The sequence below is a fragment of the Cydia splendana genome, chromosome 15 (assembly GCF_910591565.1).
Source record: "Cydia splendana chromosome 15, ilCydSple1.2, whole genome shotgun sequence".
In the NCBI taxonomy this organism is placed as follows: domain Eukaryota; kingdom Metazoa; phylum Arthropoda; class Insecta; order Lepidoptera; family Tortricidae; genus Cydia; species Cydia splendana.
In genome coordinates this window covers 4,620,040-4,642,633 of record NC_085974.1, presented here as the reverse complement: position 1 = coordinate 4,642,633, position 22,594 = coordinate 4,620,040, and the positions used below count along the sequence as shown (strand labels likewise).

The following is a 22,594-nucleotide window of genomic DNA, read 5'->3' as shown; positions in this document are numbered from 1 at the left end:
TAAGTACGCTACGCTACTACGGCTACGGAGCGTGAACGATTGGCATCTTGTCTACGCACCCGGTACGTAAAACGTAGTGATTATATTCTCTTTGCCCGGTACTTGTAACGACTAGTGGCCCCATCTTGTGTCGAATAGAAACAGTCCTCGAACTGAAGCTATTTAGGACCAACTTTATAACGCTTTAATTTCAACAAATTTGATTAGATTTTTAACATTGACAGCTGTCACGCAAGCTGGCATGACACTCATGACAGTTACATACCTATGATTTTGTTTTCATTTCGCGGCATGTATCGTTAAATAATTTAAATAATAATATTTACGATTTTACAGCTTGTTCTATTGAATACCTGTTTGTGAATAGTTTTGTGCAGCTTGTTTTACACACGGTTTATTTAATTTATTCACAATGGGTGATTATCCGGACCCCGACGAAGAGTACGAGCTCATGTACGCCGATGAGCTTGAAATGCTTCGTGACGACGAAGATAGTTCAGGTAAGAATCATTGAGGAGTATTTGATAAGGCCCTGGCTTCTCGTTGATACTTTACGCTTCGTAGAGTGTTCGGTTATATAGAAAACTTGCCGTATTTTCATACAGTATGATGCTGTACGCAGCGTAAGGATCTAACAGGAAATCAAGGCCCAAGACCAATGTAAGCTGCAGACACTCTTTAAATGACGATATAATATCAATTGTTAGTTAAGTTCAGCAAGGGCAATCGCAAATATGGGGCAATAGGGAATATTAGGGAAAGCTCTGCGTAGGTGGCACCTTTGTGGCACATACAGTAAACAAACCACATTGACACTTGGCCTACCGCGAAACAAGAAAATAGAAATTTCGTTATGTAATCTCTCTATCACTCTTGCATATTCGAGCGATAAAGAGGCAGATAACTAAATTTCGATTTTCGCGTTTCCCGCCTACGCCCTTGTTAACAAACCGCCTTGATGCATCAATGTCATATTTTATTGTCTGTGAAAACTTGTCAAAAAACAGTTTAAGGCACAGTATGTATAAGTTAGTCTATGAATTTACTGAGTTGGTAGTGCTGCACTCTGGCGGCAGAACATTGCAGTAATATCCTGTATTCCAACTACTCTAAAGAGTTTAAAAGCTAAAGCCACAGTCATGCTCATGGCACACTTTTGCCAGTCATAAAAAAGAGTTAACCCATGTTATAAATGGCCCAAGCTAGACTCACATCTTGTAATTTTAATTTTTAACAAGCAGAAACGTCTGCGAACAATGCTATTAAGCTTAGAATAAATTTAAAAGTGGAAAAATTACTGTCTTGGGTGAGACTTGAACTCACGACCCCTGGATCGATACTCCAGTGCTCTGCCATCTGAGCCACCAAGACCTCATCCATAGCCAGCAAATTTTTCCACCATATTATAGGTCAAGGGGACCCTTAGCGACATCTACCGCAAGAGTGTTACACTTCTTAAACGGCTACCGGAGTTCCAAGTCATATCACAGTCACATCTTGTATTTTTAGAGTAGTTATTCTGACTTTACTAAAAATACCATACACTTTTCATATAATAGCATTCTTTTTCAGATCATAATGTAGTAAAGAAAAATCCTTTACCAGCTAAAAGAAGTTTAGATTTCTCTAGTCCAACAGTGAAAAAACATCTGCCTACATTCGCTAGTCAAAATGTAGAGAAAGAAAACATAGATGGCATAAAGTCTCTGCCTTTAAGTCAACCTACACAACCTATACCTGTGGTTTCAAGTAAACGGACAGTAGATGATTTATTTGGAGATATAGGGGATATTGAAGATGATATTTTATTACCGAGTAAAAAGCAGAAAACTGAAGAGGAAGAAGACGAGGAGCTGATTCAGAAGATCCTAGAAGGTCGGAGATTGCGGCAGTTGGTTCTGGAGCCTTCTAACAGGCTTCAGGGTGAGGCGAAGCCCAACTTTAATGTGAAAGACAATATCTCGTTGGATATACCAAGGTATTTATTTGAGTATTCAACAAAAATCTGGGTACAGAAAGCTGATTAGCCTATTAAATTTGAATATTTGTTTATATATTAATAACAGGGTTGAATCTAACTTCCTTTGGCAAGAAGATTGCAGTGTGAGCTATTAGAATTATTGAAATTGAGCTACTGTTTATATGGTATAAAAGAAAAACTTCTTAATATTGTTTCACATTAATTTATTTATGTCTTTAAACTTTATTGTACTATATACCAAAAAAGAGTAAAAATTGAGGAATCAATGTGTTAGAGAATCTACCAGTCAATACTTGGGCCAAACAGACACAGTAATTATTGTAGGATTGTAGAGATTGGACATGAGAGTAGAGAAATATGAATGAAAAAATATGCATTTTGCTTTTGTTTGAGAGTTTGCTCTGAGTTTATATCAATGTAAATGTGCTTGTATGAATTAATGTAATTTACTTTTTTTTTTTTCAGATGGGCATTCATGCCGCTAACCAACTCTGACGGAGACAGGTTCTATGTAAGGCTAGAGTCTGAAGACTCGTGGGAGAAGTCACTGGAAATGACAGAAGAGAGTGTCTCTCTGCATGTCAACTATAGAAGCACATGGGCCGAGGCTCGGAAACTTGTAAGTATGCATCTGATCATGTGCCATTGTCAGAATCATACAAAAAATATTTGCTAGATATAGAAAAAGCCTAATTGGTGATCTTGCCTGTTGAGAATATCTGTTCTTGAAAAGCTGTACTTATTAGTAGCTGTACTTAAAAGTTATTTTCTTGTTTCCAGTTGGAAGAAAAACAAAAACAAAAAGAAGTCCAGCCTGAGGAGGTGCAGGTTGTAGAGAAAGATGAAAATGATAATCTCATGTGGGTGGACAAGTTCAAACCACAGTCCTATGTGGATCTGCTGTCAGAAGAGCCAGTTAACAGAGCGCTGTTGCACTGGCTGCATTTGTGGGACAAGGTAAGATTGTACAGCACATTGTTGAGAGACAGAGAAAATGACTATCTCATGGACAAGTTCAAACCACAGTCCTACGTGGATCTGCTGTCAGAAGAGCCAGTTAATAGGGCACTTTTGCACTGGCTGCATTTGTGGGATAAGGTAAAAAAAATCAGTAAACATAGAAAATGCCGCGTGGGGTTATTTTGGAACCGTTTACTATTTGATTATTTGATAATAAGTTGAGCTTTGAATCTACAACTTTTATACCATCTTAGATAGTGCGGTAATCCACCTGTCCAATTTTTTGGTCCAATGTGCATTGCTCTCTCTCTCACTCTCTCATTAAGCAAAATGTGAGACGCAAATACACATTGGACCATGAAATTGGACAGGTGGATTACGGGTGGTAGGTATTCCACCTGTCCAATTTCTTGGTATAAAAATTTGAGGCCATAAGCATTACACTTATATTCCACTTTAACATTTATTACTGTACATCAAACCGAATTAATTTCAGATAGTGTTCAAAAAAGAAGTGAAGACAAAAGAGCCGCAACAGAGAACCACGTTCAGCAAGCGCGCGGGCGAATTCCAGCTCACCAACAAATGGAAAGGCAAGAAGGAAGCCGAGCCGGAGGTGGATGAAGACGGTCGACCGCACCATAAGGTAGGGTTTATCGTATATTATTATTCAAAAAGGAATTCACAACCAAAGAGCCGCAGCAGAGAACCACATCCAGCAAGCGCGCGGGTGAGTTCCAGTTGGGAATTATAGCACAAGGTGCGATTTATTTAAATAACACAGGTTTCTATACATATATTATTTAGAATTAAAAGAGTTGCAACAGAGAACCACATTAAAATAATAATAATGACTACTGCTGTGTTGAATCACATTGATATCAAACGCAATGCTAAATAGTATTGTTTAAATTTTTATAGGTGGCGCTGTTGTGCGGTCCGCCTGGCGTGGGCAAAACGACGCTAGCGCATTTGCTAGCCAAGCTCGCGGGTAAGCAAATGCCTCTCTTTATACAGGTTAATTTCATCTGTAGGTAATCCTAAGTATCCACTATGTTTGTATCTTTAGGTATTTAAATAAAAGTAAACAAGCAATATGTACATTTTCGAGTAGTTATAACATTTATTGGTTAACCAACCAAATACAAAACCGCCTGGATTTGTCACTGAACGACCTGATTTTATTATTTGATCATGTAATGTTTTCATCTGCCCTCAACTGACTTAAGGAGCCATTTGAATAGATTTTGTTTACTTTTATTTAAATACCTAAAGATACAGAGTATAGACCCCGCAAATTCTTATATACGACAATGAGCGTGGCCGCATTAAAAGCGATTTCGTGTTTTATGGATATGGATATCTAAGTCAGTGCACATTTTTATTTCATGCGCTACAACTTGGATTAAATATATCCTCAGAGTCATTGCCATCTATCGTAAGTTATATAAAAACAAACTATTTCTATTTCTATATTTCTATTCGGTTCGTACGATCGAGTCGAATACCTATGCTTCGCAATGTCGTTTATAGTAGAGGTAATCTAATAAGAATCGGGTATTCATGTTTGTTTGCAGGTTACAGGCCCGTAGAACTAAACGCTTCAGACGAGCGCAGTACGGATGCGTTTAGAACAGCGCTACACAATGCTACTTTAATGCGGTCTGTGTTAGACCCCGACCGGAGACCCAATTGCCTTATACTAGGTAAACTAATCTTTAAATTTTTCTTTTTCCCGTTATTTCGAATGTAAATTTTATAAGCATACAAGTATTCTGTCACTTAGGACCCCACAGTATACAAAATTTTGTAAACCTTACCAATTGGAACTTAGGCCAGCGTAGAACCATTTTAAATCATCAAATAGAGAAATAACCCTTATGATTTTATTTATAACTTGACTGTTAATGCTTTTAATAAATGAGACTTTAAAATGTACTGTGGTACCAGTCGCCATCAGATATATCTGAGCGGCCGAGGTGCTCAAAAATATCTGTACACGCCCTCTGCCTTGACAATAGAGGCGTGTTCAGATATTTTTGAGCACCTCGGCCGCTCCGATATATCTGATGGCGAGTGTACCCCCTTATTCATGATACTTAGCAAATGACAGACAGGAATAAACAAACAATTATCATATTATTCTAGATTTGACACAAGATTATGAATAACGCCATTCATATCTTTCAGATGAGATCGACGGTGCCCCGTTGCCAACCGTCGAATTGTTAGTGAAGTGGTGCACGGCGACCGCAGCGGCCGCCGGAAAGAAAAAGGCCAAGACGCAGCCTTTACGACGACCCGTCATAGCCATATGCAATAATTTGTACGCCACGTCTCTAAGGCCGTTAAGGTAAGACTAATACCATATATCATATCATATCATATCATTTATTCAGTAATGGTCATACATTGTCATTTATATATACAATTCACTTAATGAACTAAGGATAATATAGAATTAACTAAAAAAAAAAAAAATACATGTCAATTTGCATAATAAACGATGGAATGTTCATATTTTTATATAAGTAAAAAATAAATATATGTCAGGTCTCATTGCTCTCGTTAATAAACTCATTTAGGGAGTAATAGGCCTTCCGAACCAATAAACATTTTAATCGTGAGTTAAAACCCGAAATGGTGTTCATGTTTTTAATGTCACATGGGATGTTATTGTAAATTTTAGTGCCAACTACGTGTATACTATTGCCAGTCTTCCTAATGCGATGAGTGGGCTGGTCCAAGTCATGCTGGCGAATGTCCCGGAATCTTTTGCTGTTTCACTGTTTCTTGGGGAACGAAGACAAGTTCGCTCGGACGTACTTTGCCACCTCGAGAATAAACAGGGAGGGGAGTGTTAAAATGCGGAAATTAATGAAAAGTTGGCGGGCAGGTGTATCTGGGGCAACTCTCGCCATTGTCCTAATAATCTTTTTCTGGATGACAAATGGCCGGTCTCTGCCTGCAGCGAGGCCCCACAGCTCTAGTCCGTATGAAAGGACTGAATGGACATACGCGTAGTAGGCCTTGACAATGTTTGGGCGTGACAGGTTGGGCACAAGGCGAGAAATGACGAAATGTGCAGAACTTAATTTGGCGCACACCTTATCGATTTGTGTCAAAGATGAAACCAACAAAACATGCGTCATTAGTTGTCGGCAGGGGCACATTTTCCACATTTACCTGCATAGGCTGTTTACCTATATTATCGGTAGAAGCAGCTACAGGTTGTTTAAGATCGAACTCTAACAGCTTTGTCTTATCTAGATTTAGGATCATTCCGTTTGCCCGAAACCACTCTAAGAGTCTACAGGTGACAGATTGGGCTTTCTCGCACAGTTGTGCCCTATTTTCCGCGTTTACTATAGCGCAAATATCGTCGGCATACATGACAAAATCAACCGTAGGTGAGTCATGGGGGAGATCGTTCATAAGTAGAACAAACAGGTTATTGCCTACGTTAGACCCCTGGGGAACTGATCTATCACCGATCGGCTCAGCTACTGACCTCTCACTATTCACCTCCACAGCCTGATATCGGTTCGCTAAGAAGGAAGTAATAATCGCAAGTGGTACACCGCGGACACCATAATGCTCGAGTTTGTTCGCGATAAGTCCGTGGTCTACCAGGTCAAAAGCGCGCGATAAGTCAAAAAATACGACAGCCACCCGCCTCCTGCCTTCTAAGTGACATAAAACGGTACGTAGCAAATGGCGAGCCGCACCCGTCGTCGACCTACCGGCCTGGTAGGCATATTGCTGTCTGCAGAGGCTGTCCCCTTTTCTCAAAAAACGCATAAGGCGATCACAAACCCCCAACTCGAACACCTTTGAGACTACAGGGACCAGCGAAATAGGCCTATAATTTTTTAGTTCTGTTTTACTAGCTTTCCCTTTGTATACCGGTGTGACCTTTATTTTTTTAAGGGATTCAGGGTAGGTGCCGTTGTGTGCGGAGTTATTAAATTGGTGGCAAAGTGCTTGCAAGGCACAAGCCGGTAGAACGCGTAAGGTATGAGCTGGCAGGCCATAGATGTCTTTCGTATCCTTAGGTTTAATCCGCATTATCAATTTCACCAGTTCCTCTACGGTAAAGGGTACGGAAAACATACTTTCCGTCACCAGGGGCACACCACAACGTAAAAAATGCATCGCCTTAGCAATATCAGGCCGCAACGGAGTATCACGGACCACGGACAAGTAGTATGCTTTTCTAAGAAGGCTGTTATGCCTACATTTGTAGGCTAAAATGAAATTTGTAAGTTGTATATATTTGGGGTAAAATTTTTGTAGCATAATTAATAATAGTAAAAATTCATTGCTTTTTTCAGTTAAGCTGTTAGACCAATATTTATTCTCATTTGATAACATGACTTTTTTAATGGGGCAATGAGCATTTAGTTTATCTACTAAAACACTTAAAAGGCTATTGAAATTTAAATTATCGCTGTTTAAAAAGGTTGACCAATTATATTGTCGAATTGAGTCAAGGAAGTTGTTCATTCTTGATTGTGAAGTTAACCTTTTTTTAGCATGTCGGGTAACTTGTTTAAAATCTCGGATAGACACCTCCACAGCCACGGCACGGTGGTCACTTATGGCGAGATCTAACGGGAATGTTTTGACCGACTCTTTCGCCAAATCAGTATAAGCATGATCTAGGCATGTCCTGGACGCTCTCTGGATTCGAGTAGGAAAACTGACAATTGAGTGAATATTAAAGAGATCCAGAAGGCCCATTAACTGACGTTTATGATTAGATCTTTGCAAAAGATCGATATTTATGTCGCCCATTATTAAAATGTACGAATCCTCATTAATTATTTTTAATAATAACAATTCTAATTGAGTTAAAAATATAGTAAGGTCTCCCTCAGTATTCGAGCGATAAATACATAATACAACTAAATTGGTCTCAATTAGTTGAACAGCGGCTATTTCAATATGCATTTCGATCGAGAAACTACAAAGGTCACTCCTTTCAAGTAATGTCACACTATTATGCGCATAAACACACACTCCACCGTGTCGCCGGGTAGAACGCGAGAATGAAGAGATGAGGTTGTAATTCATTATATTTGTAACGCTTATTTCGTTAGCTACCAACCAATGTTCTGTCATTAAAAGTAGGTCATATTTTAAAGTTGATTTGAGTAACGACTCAATATTGCATACTTTGTTACGCAAACATTGGACATTTTGCTGGATAATTCGCAATTGTTTACATTTGTTTCTTGACGCATGAGCAAGATCAGCTGGTGTAATTACAGATGTCGGAGTTTTTGTAGTTTGTTTGTTATCATGGTATAATAATATACTCCGCCTGGTACTCCATTCCGAGATTCGCGTATGACCTAACTGACACGCGCCTACGTCATCATGCTGTTTACAGGTTCTCAAACTTTGAAATGTGGGAGAATTTTAACCAACGGTGAAAATTATTTTAAAGGCATTAATTTTAAGTTATTTATGTAGAAACATAGTAAAATAAAACAAATCTAATGTATTAAATTAAACTTTATTTATCTATACAAGACAAACGTTTAAAAAACTAATTCACAGTTACACATTAATTACCAAGCTTACGACGTGAAAAGTTTGGAAAACACTGCGACTGCTGACACTGAGCGAGAAGGAAATAACAATTAACACGCGTTCGACAAGGATGACGGTCAGGGCATGAAGTTATCTAGATCCGAATTGTCAAATGTCCACAGCGCTATCCTGTGGTGCCAGTAGTATAAACAGAATTACCCGAAAGTCTGAAATTTCTTTCGTGAATCGGAAGATATTGCTAACGAGTAATTAAAAATGACGTGTTATTGTAAAATTTAAGCTAAAATACATATAAATGAAAATTATAAAGAAATATTTTAACTTATTAACCATAGGTATAATGTACCCATGTAACATGTTATGTTGAAATAAAGTGGCAATGTTATTGTGACGTAATCGCGTGTCACTCTGGGAATGGAAGACCATGTTTTATTAGACCATGGTTTGTTATGATGCGTCGGAGCAGGGGGAGACCGCGGGTGCGGTAGAAGTGACTTATGTGCGAGTGGGTTCGACGTTACTGCCGTCTTGTTCTCCCCGCCGCTTGCGGGGGCGCACAAGAAACCACCCGGAGATGCTAACGCGCGGGGGCCACACTGTCGGCGAATTGAAACGCTCGAAAAGATTCTCGGGTATTCCAATTATGAAAGATGCATGTCTGGTCGAGTTTATAGTGCGTTTCTCAACATAATAATCGACACTATTTGCAGTTTTCTTCAAAAAGTTAGTCACATTTTCGACCGTTGTGTCAGGTTGAAATGACCATGCCTGAATATATTTTAATCGCTCAACCGTTTTCAGGTTGTCGTCCTCCTTTCCAGCTCCCACGATAATTTCCCGTTTTTGATGTTTACGTTTATTCTTCCTACTCGTTACTAATTGAAAGTCATTGAGTGGTTCAGATTGCGATTCATCCATGGGCAGTGAAATTCCATCACTGGGCGTTGGGATCGGTGAATCCAAAGTATCAGCCGCAGTTTGGATCGCTAATTTAGTGGCCGTACTCGATGGAGTGCTCGTGACGGATCGGATCGATTCGGGTGTTGTACATGCAGGTATGACGGCAGGCTTACTCACTTTATTCGTGTCTCGCTTCCGCACAGCGGCTACAGCGCTGGATTTACCTCGCAGTGCAGCGGCCGCGTTAATACGCGCTTGACGCTCGGGGCGCTACCTTGCTTCGGGTACCGTCATTTTGAAAAACCGTGATTAAGATTTCGATGAAATTTGGCTGGTGTCAATAGCTCTTCATTCTGGAATAATAGTGTAGTAAATAAAGGTAGTGGACCCCGCAGTAATTCCTCAGCCAGAAAAAACTTTACAGTATGATAAAGTATCAATAAATAAAAAGTATTGTATAAATATCCAAAGAATAATAGTAATAGTATTTAAGTAAATACCTAAAGTCTTAAATCGTTAATATCTTTTTACGGAAAAATGCTCCGTTCAAACTTTCGTCTCCACCGGAAATATTCATGTAACGTATTGCAACAATATATGACATAACAATAAAAAAAATCCCAGCAGAAATACCAATAACTTATTTGGTAAAAAAATTTCGGACGGAGGAATTACTCGGTTAAATAAATAAACAGCTTTGTATGTTTACGTATAAATACCTAACTTAGGAGTGTTTTTAGGGTTCCGTACCTCAAAACGAAAAAAAAGAACCCTTATAGGATCACTCGTGGGTCTGTCTGTCTGTTTGTCACAGCCTATTTTCTCGGAAACTACTGGACCAATTAAGTTGAAATTTGGTACACATATGTAAATTAGTAACCCAAAGATGGACATATTTTTTGTATAATTTAAAAATACATAGGTTCGAAGTTATTTAAGAAAATACAAATAGCCAAAAAATTACCATTCCCCCTGTATCTCCGAAACTACTGGGTCTAAAATTTTCAAAAAAATACACAAAATAGTTCTTTACCTATAGATGACAGGAAAACCTATTAGAAATGTGCAGTCAAGCGTGAGTCGGAATTATGTACGGAACCCTAGAAACGCGAGTCAGATTCGCACTTGGCCGGTTTTTTTTTTGGATATTTATAATGTTAGTTTCGGCTCATACTATACAATAACCAAGCAAAATTTCATCGACTGAGGAATTAATGCATGGGTCTCCATACAACAACTTGCTTCGTTTACTACCCTATAAATAGAAAATCACGAATTTTCTTGAAAAAATGTATGTAGATTTCCGTTTAGTTACGAAAATACCATACGTTTTAGGATATACTGTGAAAGGGTGCATTGCATTTGTTATAATTACTTTTCATATATTATAGTTTGATATATCGTTATTTTGTATAACGTAATAAATGGCATACTACCGTAATACCTAATTAACTGTATACATAATGTTATTATTGGTATAATGGTCATAAGGTATATTTACACTTCGTCTAATATACATTGCCATAATTATTACATACTCTAAAGCATATTATTTGTTATAACAAGTTACATCACATAATTATTTATGTAGCATAATAGTTGCATGACATAAATGGGTTAGGTTAGGTTGGAACTACGACTCCGCATAAACGAATAACTACCTAACAAAAAGAGGTTTAGGTTAGGTTAGAACTTTGACCCTCCGTAGAATAAAATATTCTATCAAAAAAGTGGTTTAGGTTAGGTTTGAACTGCGGCCCCCGCAGAACGAAAACCGTGAAAAAATAGGTTAGGTTAGGTTAGAACTGCGACCTCCCTAGAATAAAATAGCTAGCAAAAGCAGTAGGCCTGCGTAGTAGTTATAAAAAGTATGTTAGACTTTACGTTATCAGTAAATGAAATATGACAAAAAATATTATACGATAAATGTATTTATACTTGATAAAATTGTATGAAGTATTACGTTATACAAAAATATAATATAACAAATGTCATTATAAAACATGTCTATATACTATTTGAAAATTATATTACATTATTCATTATACAAATGACAGTTTAGATGAAATCACTATATAATAAAGGAAACGTATAATAAAAATTACATTATAACATTTATAACATACAATAATATATCAAATGGCGTTATTATATATAACAAATGTATGATAGTTTTTTTATAATTATATTAAACATTACACACCCACTGTGAAAATACCGCTTATATTGTACTATCTTATCTATCCACCAAATTTTATCGAAATCTGACGAATAAAACTCGTATAAGTACACTCAATACTTTATAAGTTTAAATTTTATTACTAATAAGTTTTCCCATAGCTCGTTTAAAACTTAAATGGGTTTTTATCTATGCATGGAGCGATGTGAGCACTCTAAGCTCGCTTATTTCTATGGTAAGACTAACCATAGACCTCGCCTCAGGTTCGTTCTTTTAAATCATACTCGTTAAGGAAAGGACCAAGCGTGTTGCTCAAGCTCCTGTTGATGATAGGGATGCAGCACTACGTAGAAATGCTTATCGGTGATACTTGGTAATTCGGTGATAATGCGTTGTTATCTTACGCTGAGCTTACAATGCTGAAATGTAAGCAATTAAATCGCTGCCAACTCCATTGCAAACATCAAAACGGACAGCTGCCAACGATTTTATAGCTCGCATTTCCTCATGGTGAGAACTGTGTAAGATTATAACGGAGTATCACCGAATTACCAAGTATCACCGATAAGCCAAGGTTTGCCCTAGATATCTCTACTGTGTGTAACGACTCTTGTATGTTGATTTTAAAATGTAATTTTCCAGGCCGGTATCTCTGATACTCCAAGTGTCCACCGTGTCCCTGCCGCGGCTGTCGGCGCGCCTGAGCCTGGCGGCGGCGCGCTCGGGCGCGGGCGTGGCGCCGCGCGTGGCGGCGGCCGTGGCGGCGCGCGCGCACCCCGACGTGCGCGCCGCGCTGCATCTGCTCAGCTTCCTTGACAAGCTTAAAGGGGGCGCTCAGGTACGGTCAAGGTCAGATGCGGTCAAAGTCACCTGTGGCTAAGATTTGCCTCCCAATGTCTGCCTCCCCTGTTTTCAAATTGGAAAGATATATCAGTTCAAAATATGGCGTGATTTTGTCCTTTTAAAAGGACATCGGCACAAATTAGGCAGTCAAGGTCGAGTAAGGTCAAGATGAGTACGGACAAGTAGGCCATGTAGGCCAAAGTCAGACTCCTTCAGGGTCAAGTTCATACTAGTTAAAGTACGGTCAAGGTCAGGTATACAGTCTTTGTAGGCAATATTGACACGGCAAGGGGTGAGCGGTCAAACCCGATAAATTGAGGTATTTTTTCATTCAAATTAGAACCATGTATATGTGATGTGCATGGAGTTCTTATTTGAATAAAACACATCTTGACTTATTGGATTTGACTGCTCACCCCTCTACGATCAAAGTCAGGCACAGTAGGAATCAAATACAGTATAATTGTATAGTCAAGTGCGGTTAAGATCAAGTACAGTCAATGACCCTTAACACTATTATGTAAATCATTACTTAATAGAACAGAGTTATTTTTGTTAGATTTTGTCCACTTGAAAGGAAAACAAATTTAATTCTATATTCTAATACCATTGACTCGAATTTGACTGCCAATTTTTCTTGTATGGTGGGCTGGTAGAGGTTAACACATAGACTAGGAATCCTCTAGACGGAGTTTAGAGCAATTATTTCGTGAAACTGATGCTGCCAAAAATACTGGGGTGCGGGGGACGAGGTGAGCGAGGTCCCGTGCCGTGATTGGTCCGTTCAAAGACACGGACGTCACACAAAGACACTTTCGACTCGAAAATGGAGTAAAACTACCGTATGCGTGGCAGAGGGGGTAGAGCTACTATGCTCAGTCTGGAGGATGTCTTGTCTGTGGGTTAACATAATATTTTTCGATTGCAGGTGACGGTGGCGGACGTGGAGAGAGCCTCCATAGGCACCAAGGACTGCCACAAGAGCCTCATGCAAGGGCTGCAGGCCATCTTCACCATCAACGACAAGGACAAGGATATACTGAAGACGGTACAAGCGGCCGGGGAATATGACAGGTACATTTTTGTCAATAGGGAGTATTAGGTACCCTCTCTATCACTCTTGCCTATTCGATCGACGGATCGATAGAGAGGCAGATAAAGAAATTTCGAGTTTCGCGTTTCGCGGTAGGCCACCTGTAAACAAACCGCCTTGATGCATCAATGTCATAGTGAAAACTTGTCAAAAAACTGTTTAAGGCCTAGTATGTTTAAGTTACTCTATGGTTTACTAAACAAATTAGTGCTGCACTCTGGCGGCAGAACATTGCAGTAATACTCCCTATTACTATAACACAAATCGGACACACACGTGTTACACAAATCGGAATTAATAACTTGATATGGTCAGCACACATAAACAGGGGGTTTCTGTGCTGCCCCCTACATAAATCAGAAATAACTTGTATAAAAATTCCAGGCTAGCAGATGGGATTTTCGAGAACTACCTCCAAGCTCGCGTGGACTCCCGGCTCCTCATAGCTTGTGAAACGCTCTCCTGGCTTCGGTTCTACGACACCATTTACTCGTGGACGCTGCGAACACAGAACTACTCCTTGTACGGCGCTCTACCGCTGTGCATAGCTAGGTAAGATACATTTCATACCTGGGTAAACCTTCTATAATAGCGGATGGAATATTCGAGAACCCCCAACTCCTCATAGCTTGTGAAACTCTCTCCTGGCTTTGGTTCTACGACACCATTTACTCGTGGACGCTGCGAACACAGAACTACTCCTTGTACGGCGCTCTACCGCTGTGTATAGCTAGGTAAGATACATTTCCTAGCTGGGTAAACCTTCTATAATAGCGGATGGAATATTCGAGAACCCCCAACTCCTCATAGCTTGTGAAACTCTCTCCTGGCTTCGGTTCTACGACACCATTTACTCGTGGACGCTGCGAACACAGAACTACTCCTTGTACGGCGCTCTACCGCTGTGTATAGCTAGGTAAGATACATTTCATACCTGGGTAAACCTTCTATAATAGCGGATGGAATATTCGAGAACCCCCAACTCCTCATAGCTTGTGAAACTCTCTCCTGGCTTCGGTTCTACGACACCATTTACTCGTGGACGCTGCGGATACAGAACTACTCCTTGTACGGCGCTCTACCGCTGTGTATAGCTAGGTAAGATACATTTCCTAGCTGGGTAAAACTTTATAATAGCGAATGGAATATTCGAGAACCCCCAACTCCTCATAGCTTGTGAAACTCTCTCCTGGCTTCGGTTCTACGACACCATTTACTCGTGGACGCTGCGGACACAACTACTCCTTGTACGGCGCTCTACCGCTGTGTATAGCTAGGTAAGATACATTTCCTAGCTGGGTAAACCTATAATAGCGGATGGAATATTAGAGAACCCCCAACTCCTCATGGCTTGTAAAACTCTCCTGGCTTCGGTTCTACGACACCATTTACTCGTGGACGCTGCGGACACAACTACTCCTTGACACTCCTTGTACGGCGCTCTACCGCTGTGTATAGCTAGGTAAGATACATTTCCTAGCTGGGTAAACCTATAATAGCGGATGGAATATTAGAGAACCCCCAACTCCTCATGGCTTGTAAAACTCTCCTGGCTTCGGTTCTACGATACCATTTACTCGTGGACGCTGCGGACACAGAACTACTCCTTGTACGGCGCTCTACCGCTGTGTATAGCTAGGTAAGATACATTTCCTAGCTGGGTAAACCTTCTATAATAGCGGATGGAATATTAGACAACTCCCAACTCCTCATAGCTTGTGAAACTCTCTCCTGGCTTCGGTTCTACGACACCATTTACTCGTGGACGCTGCGGACACAGAACTACTCCTTGTACGGCGCTCTACCGCTGTGTATAGCTAGGTAAGATACATTTCATTTGTATACTGATATACTTTTAAATAATTCAATAATCCAAATATGTATTACATAAACCATCAATACAACAAATCCTATTAGAAAATAAAACTTATACCTAAACATACTCAATCATTAAATTAATAAATTACCTACATTAAAATTAACTTGAAACTAAACTAAATTTAAACTTCAAACTAAACTAAAATTATTATTTTAAATGTAATAAAAGGAATAATCGAGAACTACCTACTCTCGCGTAGACCTTGAGTTCTTATACAATTACCACAACTTACTCAACGTCTTCCTCGCGTTATCCCGGCTTTTTGCCACGGCTCGTGGGAGCCTGGGGTCCGCTTGGCAACTAATCCCGAGAATTAGCGTTGGCACTAGTATTACCACAACTTATCCGATAGAAAAATCACGAACATTCGCTGTAACCAATGGTTGTCGTTATTGAAATAAGGATTATTATTTTATTTTTATTTTTGCAGGTGTCACACATTATTAGCGTCTAGAACTCCGCAGAGAATCAAGTTCCCGACTCAAGCTCAAGAGGTCGGTATTTGCAGTGTACACCGATTTATACCGTGCAAACCAACATCGAACAAAAAAAGCCGGCCAAGTGCGAGTTGGACTCGCGCACGAAGGGTTCCGTACAATTACGCAAAAAACAGCAAAAAGAAAATCACGTTTGCTGTATGGGAGCCCCACTTAAATATTTATTTTATTTTGTTTTTTGGTATTTGTTGTTATAGCGGCAACAGAAATACATCATCTGTGAAAATTTCAACTGTCTAATTTAATTAGTAAAAATTATTAAGCATATATGGCGTAATATATTAAAACTATTTTAGTACATATAGTAAATTAAAACTATTTATTAACATATATACATGTGCTCTCTGGAAGCTGCCCAGCCCATACAAACAATTTTTTACAAAGCTTTTTTTTTAAGTATTATATTTAATATTATGTTGACAGATGTACCGCCGCCAAACGGAGCTGGATGCGACAATGTCGTCTGTAGCGCGAGGTTGCGCGGCCAGTGTCGCGCTGTCGCGTACGTCGCTGCGGCTGAGCCTCATACCGCTCCTGCCTTATTTATTGTCGCCCGTGCTGCGTACTGCTAACGTACAGGTAATGTTTACAAACGGAGCTGGATGCGATAATGTCGTCTGTAGCGCGAGCTTGCGCGGCCAGTGTCGCGCTGTCGCGTACGGCGCTGCGACTGAGCCTCGTACCGCTCCTGCCTTATTTATTCTCGCCCGTGCTGCGAACTGCTAACGTACAGGTAATGTTTACAAACGGAGCTGGATGCGATAATGTCGTCTGTAGCGCGAGCTTGTACGGCCAGTGTCGCGCTGTCGCGTACGGCGCTGCGACTGAGCCTCGTACCGCTCCTGCCTTATTTATTGTCGCCCGTGCTGCGAACTGCTAACGTACAAGTAATGTTTACAAACGGAGCTGGATGCGATAATGTCGTCTGTAGCGCGAGTTGCGCGGCCAGTGTCGCGCTGTCGCGTACGGCGCTGCGATTGAGCCTCGTAACGCTCCTGCCTTATTTATTCTCGCCCGTGCTGCGAACTACTAACGTACAGGTAATGTTTACAAACGGAGCTGGATGCGACAATGTCGTCTGTAGCGCGAGGTTGCGCGGCCAGTGTCGCGCTGTCGCGTACGGCGCTGCGACTGAGCCTCATACCGCTCCTGCCTTATTTATTGTCGCCCGTGCTGCGTAATGCTAACGTACAGGTAATGTTACATTCATGGTGCAGCGGTGCAGCAGCAGAAATGTTACTGTCAATTACCTTGATAAATTGCGTCGCTGTAGTTGTCGATGTCGATGAAATTTCAATCCGACACTCACTTTTATTAAGAAGGTTCACAGTGACATCACTCGTTTCCTGTTACTGCAGCAGTAAACAAATAATATTTATATTTGTCAAATATATAAATAAAAATATATGCGAACAATTTTGCACAGATCGAACTTCAAACTAAGCGAAGCCTGTGCACCATGGGCACTAAGCGACAATATACATACTTATATAAATAAATAAATTCTTAGATACATAAATATAACACCAATAACTCAAGAACAATATTTGTAATAAACACACAAATAAATGCCGTTGCCGGGCTTTGGACCCGGTACCTGTGTTTAGTAGAGCCGTTGACTACTTAACCTTGAAGGATACGGCAATCTCACCAGTGTCTCTTACCATCTGGTTTTTAAAGAATCATTTTGTAATTAATAAAAAAACATACGATTTCCTAACATTGAGTTTTTGACAGCTATGCACCGAAAACGAACGCAAAGCCCTGCGTGCCTGCGCGGGTGCCATGTGTGACTACGGCCTACAATACGTACAGCAAAGGACGCCTGAAGGGCTGTACGCGTTCGTGTTAGAACCCGATATACACAAGATCGCCTTCTTTGGTGAGTTCATATAGAAGATACTTATTACGCCACGAGTTGAGCCACACCACATCTTGCTCGAGCGTGCAACATCATTTCAATTGGTGCCGTGACCAGGATTTAAAATAACATCGAAATAAGTGATTTCTTGTTTTAACATGCTGCAAAGAACTCCCGAAAATACGTAGTGTATTACGTTGCGCGTGAATGTATCTTTTGAGATCCGGTACATAAGTTTTATACGAATTCTTAACGTCATCGGATGAGTTTGAAGAAAATTCAGAGTTCCATTAAATGTTACCGAGAAAAAGTGCTACCATGTCAAAATAAAATACTGCTTTTAATTTATAATTATTTCTGTATATAACATTTTATTAAGTCATATTTGTTATCCATAGCTGCTAATCTGAGAATCACGCAGGTATTACGCACACATATAGCTACACAAGTCTTTTGAAATTGCGTCTTATTGCTTGGTATTAAAATGTCTTTTCGTTTGTCAGGTAACGAGGATAGAGCGCGGCCGCCGCCGCCAGTGCGGCAGGCTATCGCTCGCGAACAACAATTGGAGGTTATTCGCAGAAACGAAGAAATGGTAATTAATAATCTTGTTTCTATCATTTTCTCATCATCTTTGCACTGTCCAGACTTTTTGCCAACGCTTGCTATGGAAGCCTGGTAGCCGGTAACTACAGATCGATTCACGAAAGCTGCGTTTGTGCCAGCTTTCCTGAATCGACCTGTACATTTGTCCGGTTTCCTTAAGATGTTTTCCTGTATTGAATAACGACACTGACACCAATCTCAAGGGTTTTTTATTTTTTATACCACATAGGAGGCAAACAAGCATACGGCTCGCCTGATGGTAAGCAGTCACCGTAGCCTATGGAGTTTTTGTTGCAACTGTTACAATTCGGGTTTCATACCCGCGCCTTTCGGTTCGAAAGTTTGAAAAGACGCACGCTTTACCGCCAATGCTTCAATGACATTTCGGACATAAATTAAATACTTAATGGCAAAAATGCAAAAAAAAAACGAAAATTTATATTGACGGACTAATGGTTTCTTGCCGCAGGCTAACAGAGTGAGCGGTACACAGAAGAGCACAGAAGGAACCAGTAGAGCAACGCCAGCGATCAAAGAGCCGCTACCAAAGAAGGATGTTCCATTACCCAACCACTTGCAAAGGTTAAAACCCAAGGAAGTCACCAAGTCTGCTCCTCAGGTTAGTTGCATGATTATTTTGACATTGGAAATGTCTTTTCGTTCGCTCCAGTATAGGGTCCGATTTCACGAAAAAGTGCGATCCCCTTATATCTCGGAAAGTTGTGAAGATAGGATATTAAAAAATAGGCTCAAAAGACGCATAATCACGAGAGCTGTAAGGTGCAAAAATAATTATTCGAGAAAGTCAAAAACGAAAAAAGTTATGGTCGAAATAGTGAAAATAAAATTCAATTTTTTCCGAATTTTTGGTTTTGGTGCTCGATAATTTGGAAACGAAGAATGATATCAAAAATTTGAGAAAAACGGCTCTGGACAATTTAGTCAGCTACAATTTGAGCCTAAAACAAAGACGATCGGCTTAAGGGTTTGCCCCGTAGCCACAGTATAAGAACAGTAGTGAATCTTCATAGAAATGTGCCGCTGCCGGCTTGAATGTGTGCGTGCGCGCCGGGCGCCGTGTACGCACGCGCTGCCACGCACACATTAGCATAATATACGGGGGAATACGGTGGCAGCAGTGTGGGCCGTACCGCGACTGTGATCGCGCGCATTCGAGTACGCTACCCGCCCGCTCGCATTTGTCTGCTCTGACGGTACGCCTTAATTTTTTTGATCATGACTATGAACAGAGGCAATAGTATAAGTAAGGTACTAGATTGAAAAGCTTAATTATATCACTATTGTATACAATACTTTTTCTACGAATCAACAAAAAAGTTGTTTTCTCGATTTTGGCCACCGTAGCCTATGGAGACTAACAAGCAACACTAAGTGGTTTTCGTAGTCTATGGATGTTGCTATATTAAGGGTATCACATGCGCGTTTCTGATTTATGAACCAATTGTTTCTACTATACAACCTAAAATAAATAATTAATTTGAGCTATGGTTTTGTTTCGTCCTCTTCACCGCGGCGAGCTGTGATTGGTAATTTTCATTATAGTTGACTAAACTGTATCGAAATGAATATTATAGTTGAGTTGGGAGCCCGTACATTAAAAATACCCATTTGCAGTTTGGTATAAGAAATCTTAATTCAAAAATTACAGTCGTACAGTAGAAAAAAAATATAGTGTCTCAATAACGACTCCTCAAACCCGGACTTGTCATTCTTCATAATACCTACTTGCCCATGCTTCCCTAAAACCTTTTTACTATTAAAGTTATACGTAAGGATGAGGATTCACTTTAACCGCTAACAATAAAGCGTTCCGAACATGCAGAAACCGGAGGAATATTTTTCTGTATCGAATTTATAATTTTTTTAATAACTGCCATTTCCTAATGTTAATATTTAAAAAGCGTTTTATTTATACTTCATTTATGAATTGATAGAACATTTCATTATATTATAATAAATAGAAACGTAGTGCTACTCATAATACGCAAATATATTTAACTAAAAGTAAAAGCGACAACCCTAAGCGCCAACGCAAGAGTAGGCAAATAACTTGCCGAGCGGCCTTAGATTCACTACTGTTCTTAGTGTACTGTGCCGTAGCCTAACCTTACTTACTTACTTACTTACTCCGTTGGTTCAGCGACCCAAAATGAGACTTGGCCTCCGACACAAGACAGCGCCACTTTTCTCGGTCCTGTGCGACCTCTCGCCAATTGCTGACTCGAAGTTCGCGCAGGTCCGCCTCCACCATGTCGCACCAACCCTAACCTAACCTAACCTTAAAATAGTCAAAAAGTCAGAACGCACTATTCGACAATCTATGCATTCTTGTGGTGGTGGAAATAGAAATAGAGATAGAGGTAGAGGTAGAGCTAGAGGTAGATGTAGAGGTAGAGGTAGAGGCAGAGGCAGAGGTAGAGATAGAGGTAGAGATAGAAAGATAGACAGATACAAACACAAAATAAAAACTTATACAGAGAAACATAAAAAAGAAAAAGTGCCACGAAATGGTCTCACCTCAGCATGTTGCTGGCGGCTGCTAGCAGATAGCTGATGCTGAACCCTGGCAGTACCTAGTGGAGCTCGGGTTTAATACAACATAAGCACACGCTGTTTTGGTCATCGGACTCGTCTCGATGAGCACTTAGGAGAGTAGTACCCAAGATAGAGCTGATGCTGAACCCTGGCTGTACCTAAAGGAACTCAGGTTTGTTGCAACATAGGCACACGCTGTTTTGGTCATCCGACTCGTCTTGATGAGCACTTAGGAGAGTAGTACCCAAGATAGAGCTTATGCTGAACCCTGGTTGTACCTAGCGGAACTCAGGTTTGGTGCAACATAGGCACGCGCTGTTTTGGACATCCGATTCGTCATGATGATCACATGGTAGAGCATTACCCAAGATAGCTGATGCTGAACCCTGGTAGTACCTATTGGAACTCAGGTTTAGTGCAACATAGACAAACGCTGTTATGGTCATCTCTCGTCGCGTTAAACTGCTGTCAAGAAAATTTCATATCTTGCAGCAAATGGGCCGCTGCCGATCAAGACTCGAGTGACGATAACGGCGATGTGGCTACCACTGCTCGAGTTGACTACGGATTTGCCGTGTAATAATTTTCTTGTACTTTGAACATTAAAATATCCTGCTTATTAATCGAAAAATGAAATATGTAATTATACTTATGCGCCACGGCGACAATTATTCAAACTGTGGAAATTTTGCAATTTGTTTGTTCACATGCGTTATGTCCAGGATACGTCTTGTGTTAATCTAAGAATAAAATAATTATCATTCAACGTTGTAGTTTTATTTTGTAACTTTTTCCTTATCCAGACTTTCTCGTCGCTCAGCGACAATATTTTTTCGAATTCCGTAGATTCATTTCCAATGTGCTCGATAGTCGTGTGAGGCACGAAATCTGTGAATTTTTTATAGCCCTTTAATATCTGTTTACTGTGATCGTACTTACCGACGGTCACCATACATTGGTGCCTCCATACTAGTTCAGTACCTATGACCAGGTATGGTCACCAAATAATACATTGGTGCCTCCATACAAATCAGACCACTCACTCTGTTGTCGCGGTTCGTAAACGCATCGATAAATGAAGTCTGTGGGTTATAATCAATGGTTTCATCATCATTGGCTTGTAACATCAATAAAATGATGGTTGAAACAGCGTCCATAAGAGTGCGGCACTTCCGCATATGACTAGTAAGTCCAATGCGAGAGCGGCAGCCGCGACCGCATAGCTGGCAGGAGAATGCCGTGCGCGGTGACGAAGGTGGGAGAACGACGCGCTGGTGTCTCAGTTCTCGCCTAGTGTGAAGAAGGTTAAACCACGCTTCATCGTGTGCAACTACCCCTTCACCCAGGGTCTTCCTCCAGATCGATCCCACCAACTGGGAAAGGGAGGCTGAAGATCGCGAAACGCGACCACTGGAGGAATCTATGGTTTACACTTTACACAAACTAATTTAAGGGTGAATTGGGTGAATACTAGTTTCCGTGGCTGATGCTGTCGGGCTTACTGGGGTTTGACTATCAAGTCAGTGAGCGACATGAATAGAAGATTAAGTCAAGGGTAGTGTGTCATCAATATTATCATTGAGCGACACAAAATTGCATGTTCTCGTTCCGAACTGAGAATCGTGTTACATTTGCGGCCACTCATCCCTTAAAAAGAAAGCGCAGAAGCGAAAGCCTTTA

The 22,594-nt window shown here is 40.4% G+C and overlaps 1 protein-coding gene across 1 annotated transcript in view; it reads left to right on the top strand.

Moving 5' to 3' along the window:
* The first annotated feature begins 281 nt into the window (after positions 1-281).
* The window catches only part of LOC134797471 (chromosome transmission fidelity protein 18 homolog), a 55,697-nt gene continuing 33,384 nt past the window's right edge, over positions 282-22,594 (top strand). The window contains exons 1-16 of the mRNA XM_063769705.1: positions 282-500; positions 1,573-1,978; positions 2,447-2,600; positions 2,762-2,938; positions 3,438-3,587; positions 3,863-3,932; positions 4,519-4,647; positions 5,132-5,294; positions 12,222-12,417; positions 13,351-13,496; positions 13,900-14,067; positions 15,825-15,888; positions 16,315-16,470; positions 17,629-17,773; positions 18,256-18,347; positions 18,828-18,977. Coding sequence (XP_063625775.1) covers positions 413-500; positions 1,573-1,978; positions 2,447-2,600; positions 2,762-2,938; positions 3,438-3,587; positions 3,863-3,932; positions 4,519-4,647; positions 5,132-5,294; positions 12,222-12,417; positions 13,351-13,496; positions 13,900-14,067; positions 15,825-15,888; positions 16,315-16,470; positions 17,629-17,773; positions 18,256-18,347; positions 18,828-18,977 — 2,454 coding nt within the window. The 5' untranslated portion in view covers positions 282-412. The remainder of the gene's footprint in view (positions 501-1,572; positions 1,979-2,446; positions 2,601-2,761; positions 2,939-3,437; positions 3,588-3,862; positions 3,933-4,518; positions 4,648-5,131; positions 5,295-12,221; positions 12,418-13,350; positions 13,497-13,899; positions 14,068-15,824; positions 15,889-16,314; positions 16,471-17,628; positions 17,774-18,255; positions 18,348-18,827; positions 18,978-22,594) is intronic.